Genomic DNA, 13,259 nt, shown 5'->3' on the forward strand with positions numbered 1-13,259 from the left:
CTCTCATCAGGTCTGCCCACCATCATGTAAAATTCTGGCATTTACTGCCTGTTCTTTTCCTCAGCATACAGAAAGACCCTTCACACTTTTCCCTCCTTTTTAACAATATCCCATCCCCAAGAACACTCCAAAGACCCTGTGCAGAGCTCAGCTTCCTCTACAGCTCAGCCCCTCCCTTCCTGTGACTATTAGAGGCTTCCCATTGGCTGGATTCTACACTGTTCTGCACTGGAACAGGAAGCGGAGCAGTGGTGAGTAAGTCATGGGCTAAACTCTGAAAAATATCCACACACTTAGCCATCCTTCTGGTTTAGCATGCTGAAAACAAATCCAGACAATTGGAAACCCTAGCCTCTTGAATCCTGAGAACATCTGACACTGCCCCTTAAACTTTTGGGCCCAAGGCACTTGCCTAGTTTGCCTAAGCCTTAATCTGTCTCTGTGTGAGGTATAAAATAGGAGAAAGAATTCCATGAAGATGCTAGATTTCAGATTCTAGCCAGGCTTTTGAATGAACTGGAATTAGGAAGGAGCATGAAGAAAGTGCTGGATCCGTTCCACTTTTCTCCACAGGTAAGCTGATTTTAACACAGTAACATGAAAGCAGTCTTAAAAGAGCCACAAGTTGATTGTATCTCTAGAAGTAAATCTTTAATGGCTGGTTAATCATGGTATCATTACATTTTTATTGCAATCAAGTGCTCATGGAAGCACTTTTAAAAATGCAAGGTGTACAAAGATTAAATTAAGACATGTAAATTGACTAAATATTTGGTTCTCGTATATAAATAAAGGTCATAACCACACATTCTGTTGACATGTAATACTGTTATAATACAACAGTTAAACTGGTGAGTCTATGACTGAAGTCGGTTTGTAGTTAACAGGAAACAAAATTGAAAAGACCATGTTAAAACATAACTACTGGGATTGACAGGCTGAGGGGGCAAAAGGGATTGTAAATAGCAACAAACATTTTCACTCAGCTCCTGAGTATTTCAAGTTTTACAGAACACATTTAGAAAGATGGATTCCTTCTGACAGCACTATCTTTTGTAAACTGTCAGATGCTTACGCATGTTGCACAGTACAGACTGACCAGTGTGCTAAATGGGAGAACGGGAACTTGTCCAGCTTAGAACTTTACCTCACACACATGCTAAAAACACATACATACACCTCCTACATCCCTCTCCCCTTCACAAAAGGTAAGGGGTGTGGTATTTTTGTTTTTGTTCTATTAAAATGATTATTTGGTTTGTTTTTGGCTCTTTCCCAATTTGACTTATACAAATTATGTTGAAAGGGAAAATGGCTCCTATTAATTCAAGTTACTGGGACTTTTAATGTCAAATTCAAACTGTGTGAAATTATAAGAACTATTATTCTGTGTGCTGCTAGATCAAAACAATTTTGTGCCCTTGGTTGTTTTTTTTAAATTTTTATAAGAGGTTGAAAATGGGGAAGTAAATTCTTCCTAACACTGGGAAGTTTCAAAAAAAAAAAAAAAAAAAAAGGAAAGAAATTAAAAAAACAACCCAAAACAAAAAACAAAACACACGTTTCATCATGCTGTAAACTAGGAAGCAGCCATAAAGTGACAGAAGAAACCTGTCCCCAGTACATAACTAATCATTAAAATAAAAATCCAAATTCAAAATCAGCAGAGATGATTTCCCAGGTCTGGCTCTATGCTGAACACATGCCCCATGCTGAGCTCTTCCTCTGTGCATAGTTAGTGCAGATAGTCTTCCACGGTGGCGAATGCACAGGAGCCAACTCCTGATCGGGCCATAAGTCCTAGACATTGCATGGCCTGCCCCATGGCCAGGGCGAGGGGTGGTTGCTTTGGCAGATTGTGGGTCTCTGGAGGGGGGGAGGGGGAGGGAGCAAAAAAAACAGAAAGCCACAATAAGTTGAACAGCATTATGGTTTAAAAAAATACAAAAAAAGGTAAAACAAAAATAACCCCAAACCACTACTATATCATTGCCTGAAACCAAAAGTGCTGTAGGTTAACTTGATGCAAAACAAAGAAAATGAGAAATTTAGAGGTGTATTTTCAAAGCGCTTAGACTTACAAAGTTACACAGAGGGGCATAATCAAACGGCGCCAGCGAAATCGATTGCCGGCGATCTATTTTGGCGGCGCCGCAACAGCTGGCCGGAACTGTATTATCGAAAAAGATGGCCGGCCAACTTTTGTTTTGATAATACGGTTGGGCCGGCCAAATGCCACAGATCGCTGGGTTTGAGATGGCCGACTTTGTTTTTCAGCGATAATGGAAGCTGGAACCGGCCATCTCAAACCTGGTCAAATCCAAGGCATTTGGCCGTGAGAGGGGCTAGCATTCGTACTGCACTGGTACTTCTGGATGTTTAGATCTTGCTGATCAGTTATGTTATGACTTACTTGTTCAGGAGTGCTGTATTTTGTGATACTGTTTTGAGAAATGTTCAAGAAAGACTTCATACAAATGAAAAAAAGTCCCTGCTGTGCATTTTCCCTTGATGGCCGTCCCTGATGTGCACTTCCCTTAATAGCCGTCTTTCTCTCTGAAAGTGCAGTTCTCTTAATGGCCGTCTTGCTCCCTGAACAGGGAAATCAAAAGTTTTTGCACACTGCTTTTTTTGTAGTAACAGTGGGATTTGAACCAGCCACCTCTGCATTACAAGACCAGTGATGTAACCACTTGGCCACAGCTCCACTTACTTGGGTGTCCCTCCCTTTTGATTATACCCCTCCAGGTCTCTCTCAGCCACTCACAGACAGCTTAACGCACTGTGATTGGCTGAGAGAGACCTGAAGGGGTATAATCAAAAGGGAGGGACACCCAAGTAAGTGGAGCTGTGGCCAAGTGGTTACATCACTGGTCTTGTAATGCAGAGGTGGCTGGTTTGAAATCCCACTGTTACTACTAAAAAAAACTGTGAGCAAAAACGGTTTTGATTTCCATGTTGGAGAGAAAGCCGGCCATTAAGAGAAGTGCACTTTCAGAGAGAAAGACGGCTATTAAGGGAAGTGCACATCAGGGACAGCAATCAAGGGAAAATGAACGGCAGGGACTTTTTTTTAATTTGTATGAAGTCTTTCTTGAACATTTCTCAAAACAGTATCACAAAATACAGCACTTCAGAACAAGTAAGTCATAACATAACTGATCAGCAAGATCCTTTTTTTTTTTTACGAGCTGGCCGACTGGCTTCCCCTCCTAGGAAGGAAATGTTTTAAAGCTTTTTTTTTTTTTGGGTGGGAGGGGGTTGGTGACCACTGGAGGAGTATGGGGAGGTCATCCCCGATTCCTTCCGGTGGTCATCTGGTCAGTTTGGGCATCTTTTTGAGACTTGGTCGTGAAAATAAATAGACCAAGTAAAACCGGCCAAATGCTCGTCATCGCAGGTTTTCTTTTTTCCATTATCAGCTGAAGCCGGCCACCTCGTAAGCACGCCCACATCCCGCCTTCACTACCCTGCCGACACGCCCCCTTGAAGTTTAGCCGCTTCCGCGACGGAATGCCGGCGAGTGTGTCCAAAAATCGGCTTTCAATTATACCGATTTGGCCGGTTTTAGGAGATGGCCGGCCATCTCCCGATTTGTGTCGGAAGATCGCCGGCGATCTCTTTTGAAAACAAGCCTGATAGTAACCTATGAAACTTTGAAAGTCTAAGTGCTTTGAAAATGAGCCCCTTAATGAACTTATCAAAAATCATCAATACTATATCAAATTAGATTTTTTTTTTTTTTACTTGAGGCCTTTCAGAAGTTACAACAGGTTGGTATTCAAGATGATCTTACAGCAGTGTACTGAAATATGTCTCTCGTTTCATGCAAAAATTACACATACTATTCAACTCTTGCTTTTAGGAAACGATATGCTATGCAAGGGACCATTCTTAAAACTTATCTTTGCTGGCTGAAGGACGTTAAGCTTATGCCTGGATCAGATCATCATCTAATTAAATATGTGCTGCAAACCATCCTGACTCTTATAGACCAATTTCGCTATTGAATGCCAAGATCAAGATTTTGCCAAGATTCTGGTGAATCTAAGAAAAATTCTGGCATCTTTGGAACAGTGTAGCGGGACCGCTTTCCCTCCATCCTGATTAGTTTTGATGTGGAGAAGGCCCTTGACTGGGTGCACTGGGATTTTATTTATGCTACTTTAGATTGTTATGGATTCTCAGGGCGATTTGTGTCTGCAGTAAAGGCTTTATATAGTCTTCCCCCTATGCAAAAATCCTAGTTAAATGGCATGGAATCAGGAATTATTGCCATACGAGGCACGACACAGGGCTGTCCCCTTTTGCTCCTGTTATTTATTTTAACCTTGGACCCATTGCTTCACGACCTTCATGGTCTCCAGATTTAAAGGGGTACGGATAGGACTATGCAGCTTTAAGGTGGCTGCTTTTGCGGACGACATACTGGTTTCACCTTACTAACCATGAACGTTCCTTAAGACACCTTGCTAGAAACGTTTAATGAATATGGGCATTATGCAGGTTTTTGTCTGAATCTGGCCAAATCGGAGGCTCTTCCATCCTCCGCACAGGTGCACCAGGCTTGGGGTCCAAATTTGCCACTTAGGACACCTCCTTTAAATATCTAGGCATTCAATCGGCAATGGATATGTCATCTCTATAGGCGCTGAATGTTCCTAGGATGTTGGGGGAAACCAAAAGGTGTTTGGAGGGGTGGAGAGACCTGCCTTTCTCTGTTTGAGAGAATAAGCTTGATATGTATAGTCATACTCCTTCAAATGATCCCCCTTCACCTTCTGGAAAGAGACATGAGAAAATTAAACCAGTTTTTTTTTTTTTTTACAAATTTTGTTGGGTCAATAAGTAACTCAAATTTCATTTGTTAGTGGGCAATTGGGGTCAAGGGGTGTTAGGGCTACCTAATTTATGTTTATACAAATCAGGCCTATTTGTTATGACACTTGGGACTGGGTTCTTCCAGAGATCTAATTTTACCCCAACAGAGCTGGAACAGGCTTATTATGCACCCTATAAACTTACTCTCCTTACTGCATAATTCTAGTGTTCAAATTCTGCCTCTTCCTCCGACCTCTGCGAGAGGTATGGAAATCCTATGTCAGAGGTCTGGGGAGGGGGTGGGGATTTTGTTACTGATCAGATTACACTGAGCGGTAATGTGGCATTTTAACCCCGCTTGGATAGTAACAACTTTGTGGCCTGGCAACAGAAGGGGTTATATCTGCTTGAACACATCATAGACAGGGAAGGAGGTATTATTTCGATTGATGAGACTCAACAGAAGATCAGAGTGGATTGGGGACATAGGTTTGCCTATAGCCAGATCAAACACTATATTACATCCCTAGACGGTGACCAGCTCAAATTACTCATGGGTGTGAGGATTAGAGATTTTTTTAAACGCATTTTATTTATTTGTTGCATTTGTATCCCACATTTTCCCACCTATTTGCAGGCTCAATGTGGCTTACATAGTACCGTGATGGCGATCGCCAATTCCGGTAAGAGAAATACAGAGTGGTCAAGTGTTAATGATCATAGATGACAGAGTATATAAGTATTCAAGGAGAGAGAGTTAAGTTTTGTCCAGTTTTGATAGTAGTTTCGATTGTGTTGGAGGGTTCAGGTGTTTAGGTTGGATCATTCTAGTATGCCTTTGTGAATAGGTTGGTTTTTAGCAATTTCCGGAAGTTTGTTAGGGCGTGCATTGTTTTCATGACATTTGGAAGTGCATTCCATATTTGCATGCTTATGTAAGTGAAGCTGGATGCATATGTTGTTTTGTATTTTAGTCCTTTGCAGCTGGGGTAGTGGAGATTTAGATATGTGCGTGCAGACCTTTTTGTGTTTCTGGTTGGTAGGTCTATAAGGTCTGCCATGTAGACTGGTGCCTCGCCGTGAATGATTTTATGAACCAGGGTGCAGATTTTGAAAGCAATTCGCTCTTTGATTGGGAGCCAATGTAGTTTTTTTTTCATAAGGGCTTGGCACTTTCATATTTCGTTTTGCCAAACATGAGTCTGGCAGCGGTGTTTTGGGCAGTTTGGAGTTTCTTTATGATTTGCTGTTTGCATCCAGCATAAATTCCATTGCAGTAGTCTAGGTGACTCAGAACCACTGACTGTACCATGCTGCGGAATATTTCCCTTGGGAAGAAAGGTTTTACTCACTTAAGTTTCCACATTGAGTGAAGCATTTTCTTTGTTGTATTTTTTGCTTGGCTCTCTAGCGTGAGATTTCGAGAATTTTCAGGCTATCTGAAACAGGAAGGGTGTAGTCTGGGGTGTTTATATGTGTGGGTTTTTCGTGTTGTGTGGTGATGAGAGGATGAGGCAGTGTGTTTTTTCTGCATTGAGTTTTAATTGAGATGTATCCGCCCATGAGTTCATGATTTGGAGGCTAAGTTTGATTTCGTTTGTGATTTCTGTTAGGTCACATTTAAACGGGATGTATATTGTGACATCATCTGCGTAGATGTAGCGGTTGAGTCCTTGGATGGATAAGGATTTGGCTAGTGGGGTCATCATTAGGTTGAAAAGGGTCGATGATAGCGGTGGTTCTTGGGGTACTCCACATTCTGGTTTCCATGGTAGTGATGTTTTCGAGTTTGCTATCACTTGGTATGTTCTTGTGGTTAGGAAGCCATTGATCCAACTGAGTTTGCTTCCACTGATCCCGAAGTATTCTAGTGTGTTTAGTAGTATTTTTTATTTTTATTTTCATGAAGTCTTTATTAAAAAGAGGTATGTTTAGTAGTATTTTATGGTTAACCATGTCGAACGCACTCGACATGTCAAATTGAAGGAGAAGTACACTTTTGCCATTTGCAATTTCTTGTTTGAATTTGGTTAGGAGAGTGATTAGTACTGTTTCGGTGCTGTGGTTTGAGCGGAATCCTGATTGTGATTTGTGTAATATTGAGAATTTGTTCAGGTAGTCAGTAAGTTGCTTGGTTACCATGCTTTCCAGTAGTTTGATTATACCAGAGGGATTGATGCTACCAGGCGGTAGTTGGTAATATCATTTGCTTTTTTTCTTTGAGTCTTTAGGTATTGGGGTGATTAGTATATTGGCTTTGTCCTTAGGAAAGAGTCCATGTTGTAGCAAGTAGTTTAGGTGTGAGGTGAGGTCTGCTATGAAGCGTTGTGGGGCGGATTTTACTAGGTTGTTGGGACATATGTCCAGTTTACAGTGGGATTTGGTGAATCTGTTAATAGCTTGGGTGACTGTTTCAGCGTTGAGGAGTGCAAAGTTTGTCCAGATTCGGTCTGCTGGGTACTCACCTAGGACTGGGTGCAGACAGTCAGTGAATTTTTCGATGTCACTGGTGTTCAGTGGTAGCGTATTGCGTAGGTTTACAATTTTCTCGTTAAGTATTTGGCAAGTTTGTCTGCCGATGGGGTGTCTGTGTTGGTTGTTTTTTTTCTCGCTGGGCAATTTGAAGGTCTGATGCTAATGTAGGGTGAAACCGACCCAGACTATCTGAAGAATCCACCGGTCAGAGGTTACGAGGGGTCACTTTTCCTAGAAAAAGCTCAGCCTCCCCCTACAAGTAGGCTGCCCAGAATGGCTACCGTGACGGCGGCTACACTCTGCTGAAGCCAGTTAAAGCTCGTCCTCTGTTTTGACCGGGGAGATGGCTGGGCCTTAGGTGCACTACAAGAATGAGTGCACCGAGGCTGGCAAGAAGGAGCGCTATGCCTCTGCAAGTAGTAGGGAGCCTTCTTAGTCTTGTCCAAAAACCTGCTGGATGAGGAGGGTGCAGAAGGCGCCCATCGGGAGAGAGTGATTGAGTATTAGTATGTTTTTTTGATGAGGTTCGTGACCCACCTTCTTTCTAAAACGGTTATCCCCACTGCAAGTGGCATCGTAGACCTCTGCTGGACTGCCGGGTCCCAGTCAGAGACACGCAGCCATGAGAGTCGTCATACTTTGGGCAGAGATCCTGGAAGCCACATCAAAAAAGTGTCATTTTGCCTCTGGTCAGTAACTTATGACATGCCTTCTGTTGCTTGGCCAACTGGCAAAGTGATTCGGCCCGCTCCAGTGGTAGAGGAACACCAAATTAGTCATACTGCACACTAAGTTCCACATAGAGGCCTGATACATCTTCCACCTGAAAGAGTCCACGGTTCGAGCTTCTCTGCCTGGGGGCGCCAAGGCAAAGTCTCTAACTCCTGGCCTTTTTGAACGTGGATTCCACCACCAAGGAGTGATGAGGCAACTGAGGCCTATCAAAACCAGGTGAACTCTGAATCTGATACATGGTGTCAATTTTCTTTGGGAGGATAGGGACCAAAAGATGGGACTCCCAGTTCTTCACTTGAACATCTCAGGATCTTGTGAACTGGGACTGCCACAGCCTCTTTAGGAGAATCATTGTCCAGGACCTCGAACATCTCAGCCCTGGGCTTGTCCTCTGTCTCCAACTGAATTGGAATGTCAGCTGCCACTTCCCTGACAAAAGCGAGGAAGGAAAGGCCCTCAGGTGAAGACTTCCTTCCTTCGTCTGGAGGGGAGGGGTCAGATAGGATACCATAGAACCCATCCTCCAGGTACCACCTAGGATCCTCATCAGATGTCCATGAGGTCTCCTCATCGGTGTCAGCAAAGAACTCCTCATGGGAGGACTGAGACTAAGCCTGCCTCGAGAAAGAAACCATGTCCCTGTTTGGAAAGGAATCGTGGTGCAGGCTCCACCCTTGACTCCAGCGAAGCTTCCTCCACAGGTTGCCAGCATAGTGGCTGTTGACACCAGAACCACACACGGCACTGATGTAGGAAACCTCACTGCAGAACAGTAAAACAGATTTTGTGCTGCTTATCCTAGAAACATGACACGACTGAATGGTCCCTAGTGCTTCAAGAGTTGATTGGCCACTGTTGGAAACAGGATACTGGGCTTGATGGTCCTTCGGTCTGTCAGAAGATGACAACCAAAACTAAACTAACTGACCAATAGGTAGAGCAGAGGTTGCAGTGTCAACAGAACAAAACCATTACCCCACTGATACTTGAATTTTGTGTGTTTTCCCAAACCGATTTTTCTCTTTCAGCAAAATGATAAAGCAACTTAAGTCCCTTATGCCAGCACTGATGAAAACAAAGCAGAGACTCATTTTTCTGACTTAACATTTCCTGTGCTCCACCTTAAATTTCCTGGGAGTGTGGAGCTGTAAGAATTAAGGGATGTATGTGCCTGCTTACTATAATAGACACCCATTCTTGCAAGGTTATATTTTGAAATAATAAATTAATTAAGACTTGCTTCACCAATTTGTTTTTGAAGTTCTTTCCTTGTATAGGTTTTCAGGTTATCTAGTACCCATTTCTAACAGGATGTTACTGAATTCTATTATTCTGTCTCACTGTATTTCCAGTTTTGTCACAGTATAAGCTATCACAAGAACAAAATATAAGAAAACCAATGGACTGCATAAGGGGCTTATAGCCCATTTAGTTATGCTTTAACAAATGAGAGATCTGTTTGACACAAAATATTTTTATTATTTTGACTTATAAACCACTTGTCCCTGAAACATGCTCAAACAACAGAATAATCCATTTGTGTATCTAGAAGGTAAACTACAAAACAGATGAAGATGTGATTATGTGTGGCCCGATGAAAGGAGAGTTTAATTCTACTTTCATTTAATTTCAATATATTCCATCATCTTTATAACACCATGCTTTCCAAGGCAGATAACAACAACAGTTAAGATGAACCCATCAGGAAACAGGACATCCTCACTGAAATTTGGCCATCTGTATTGTATACAGTGTATTTATTTAGTTTTTAGTGTAGAAAAATGAGCACAAAATACAGAGTCTAAAATTGCTGTTTCCTACCAGCTATAATAATTTTTTTAAAGCTGTTTTAGTGATATTCAATTGTTATTTCATGATATTTATATCTACACTAGTAAAAAAGGCCCGTTTCTCAAACAAATGAAACGGGCACTAACAACCTGTGGTTGGAGTTCTATACTGTGCTGTCACTGTATCCGTTCTTTTTGCTTTATTTTGTGCTGTGTCACGGGGTTTTTTTCTTTTTTTGCAGATTTGCAACTCTTTTCCGTTTGAAATCCGTTATATTTTGTGTAGTTGTTCTTCATTGTTTGTCTGTCATTTGTGCAAGTCTTTGCCGTTCTAAATCTTTTTGTCTGTCTGGTTGTTAGTCTCTGTTTCTCTGTTATTTGTTTAATTCTTTCCCGTTCTAAATATGCTCTCCTTTTTCTCTTTGTTCATCTGTCATTTTTTCAAATCTTTTGTGTTGTATAGCAGTGCGCCTTGTTCTTTGTGTTTGTCTCTGTTCGTCTGTCATGTCAGCAATTCTGTGCCTTTCTAAATCTGCGTTTCTTTATCTGTTACTTGCACTTTCCTCGTCATCTTTTGTATCCTGGACCTTTTCCTTGCAGTGGCTTGTTGACTTTCACGTGCCTTTTCGTCTTCACTCAGAGCTGCACGCCTTTTTCGTTGTGCTTCAGCTCTTTTCCGTTTACCTTCAGCCTGTTCCTCAGCAGTTAGTGTTCTTTTTTGAGTCATGTGATGTGCACCACGTTGGAGTGTCTCTCTGCTTGTTGGTTGTGAGCTACAGTAAGTTGGAGTGTGCCTCTGCTTCTCCTCTGTGCCCCGCCCTCCCCTCCATGTGCTGCAATTCTTCCCCTCTGATGCAATCCATGTGCAGCGATGATATAGTGCACTGGGTTGAAGACCACACAAGTCCCTTTGTCATATGTCAGAATGGCTTTCCCGTTCTATTTAAGGTACAGAGACATTCTAGGAGACTGCATGTTACCATAATCCTTGGGAAGAGGCGCAGGTGCAGAATGGTGAACCACAGGCTTCTTCCTTCTCTCCAAGAGTGGGCTGTGAAATTCCAAAGGCTGTCGATCCTCCTCTCTCTCTCACACACACACTCACACCCAGGCAAATCACAGGATATGGATGGCATGGGACGCAAGGGGAGGGGAGGACATAGGAGAATCGGTGCACATCATGTAGAGGCCACAATTGCTGGAGACGGAAGGGAGGGAAGGGTATAGGACAATCGCTGCACATGGTTTGCACTGGAGGGGATGAGAGGGGAGGGGAAAACTGCAGCACATGGAGGGGAGGGCGGGGCACAGAGGAGAAACAGAGACACACTTCAACGTACTGTAGCTCACAAACAACAAGCAGACACACACTCCAACATGGTGCACATCACATGACTCGAAAAAGAACACTAACTGCTGAGGAGCAGGCTGAAGGTAAACGGAAACACTGACCTCCCATTTACATTATGCCGAAAACAATTTCCTGTGAAATTGGCTTTTGCAATGACAATTAACAAGTCACAAGGACAAATATTTGAAAAAGTTGGCATTTTCCTCCAAGAACCAGTGTTTACACATGGGCAACTGTATGTAGCATTTTCACGAGTTCGAAACTCGAGTTCGAAACTCTTCTGATGCAATTGTAAAAGTCATAGATGGTCCTGAACAAGGAAAGCTTTTCCTTCATTGTAACAAAGTTTTCACTAAAAATATTGTTTATAAAGAAATCTTGAAAATGTAAACAACCATTATATTTCTAATAAAACTTTTTCAATTTCTGCATACTCTATCTTTTTAAAAATACTATAAATAAAAATCACAACAAGAGACAAAAAAAAAAAATACATAGAGAAAACAATCCGCATCTCATACCCCTGGAGCATATCACTCATTATACACCCTTCCGAATTATTCCTTATCATCACAGCACATTTCTCCTAACAGTTCCCTTAAAAACAATCGCCATTACATGATTACCTTGCTAGCGCCCGTTTCATTTGTTTGAGAAACGGGCCTTTTTTACTAGTACAATTAGTGAGGGGGTGTCTATTAAAATAAGGACAAAAAATCCCCAGGTAGTGCAAATGAATAATCCCAGCACTGGTTTCGATTGAACTGGAACTAAAAGGAAAATTTATAGGCCAAAATAAATACTAAGTCCTTGAATTTGAACAATGTGAATGTTAAAAGCACCACTTTGCAACCTTACCTAGTATTGCACTATTAAGAGCCGAGCACACGGGTTCCCTCTGTATTGGGTCAAGCTGGTATCCAACGGGACTGTTCCAAGGATCTGAGTAAGCCAGTAAACTAAATGCATCCTAGGGTTGGGGAAAAACACAAGTACACAGTTTACAAGTTAGTAGACTGTGCTGCCATGAAAGTGGCCAACAAGAAGAAAGCAAAAACAACCAGAAATACAGTTGAAAAGTGACAAAACGGCACATATGCTCTATCTCCATTTGCAAATTCATGTGTGTCTGTTTGGGGACTGGGTCTGAAGAGACATAGAAAAATGTGTCTCATAATGACAGGGGCTATATAAGGCATGTACGTTTTTGTGTATATGTGTGACTCTGTCTTTTGTTTCAAATTTATTAGTTTACAGCATCTCCAACAAGCAAATTACTCGTAACAGCTATATCATGACCTCCACCATAATGCTATATGCTGATTTGCTAAACTGGTTTATTATTTTGTAATTTACCCTAAAACCAATTGGTACTGGCATACAACGAGTCCAAATTAACATACTAACATTAATAAATAGCAAAGAATAAGGATGCATGTGTGCATTGCATTCTTACATATGTAAAGGGTTGTCCACCATCATCACTGTACCTTCTATAGCTAAACTCATCTAGAGCAGGGGTTTACAACCCAGTCTAGTCAGGTTTTCAGGATATCCATAATGAATATTCATGAGAAAGACTTGCACGCAATGGAGGTAGTGCATGTAAATCTCTCTCATGCATATTCATTGTGGGTACTCTGAAAACGTGACTGGCTGGGTGTGTCCAAGGACTGGGTTGAGAACCCCTTATCTAGAGCATACATACTGATAAAAGGGGGCTCATACTGTCAGAAGACCCCAATCATTCCTTTAACACACTGGTTCCCAAACCTGATCCTGGAGGCACCCCAGCCAGTCAGGTTTTTGGGGTATTCACAATGAATATTCATGGGAAAGATTTGCATGCAGTGGGAGGCAGTACATGCAAATATCTCTCATGAATATTCATTGTGAATATCCCAAAAAACCTAACTGGCTGGGGTGACTCCAGGACCAGGTTTGGGAACCACTGCTTTAACGTACAAGTAAGCTTACGGAAACACACTCTTTCACCAGCTTTCATTGATGACTCCAACACAGATGGTCCCGCCTCTCCTTTCCATGCACTTGTCGTCATCACCATTCTAGCCACTAACAGCACTTAG

General features: G+C 42.0%; 1 protein-coding gene across 1 annotated transcript in view; it reads right to left on the reverse strand.

Annotated features, from left to right (window-relative positions):
* Positions 1–1,257: 1,257 nt before the first annotated feature.
* The window catches only part of LOC115475447 (ran-binding protein 9-like), a 39,027-nt gene continuing 27,025 nt past the window's right edge, over positions 1,258–13,259 (reverse strand). The window contains exons 5-6 of the mRNA XM_030211175.1: positions 12,031–12,142; positions 1,258–1,866 (exon numbers count right to left, since the gene is read on the reverse strand). Of these exons, the coding sequence (XP_030067035.1) occupies positions 1,736–1,866; positions 12,031–12,142 (243 nt within the window). The 3' untranslated portion in view covers positions 1,258–1,735. The remainder of the gene's footprint in view (positions 1,867–12,030; positions 12,143–13,259) is intronic.

The sequence above is a fragment of the Microcaecilia unicolor genome, chromosome 1 (genome assembly GCF_901765095.1).
Source record: "Microcaecilia unicolor chromosome 1, aMicUni1.1, whole genome shotgun sequence".
NCBI lineage: Eukaryota > Metazoa > Chordata > Amphibia > Gymnophiona > Siphonopidae > Microcaecilia > Microcaecilia unicolor.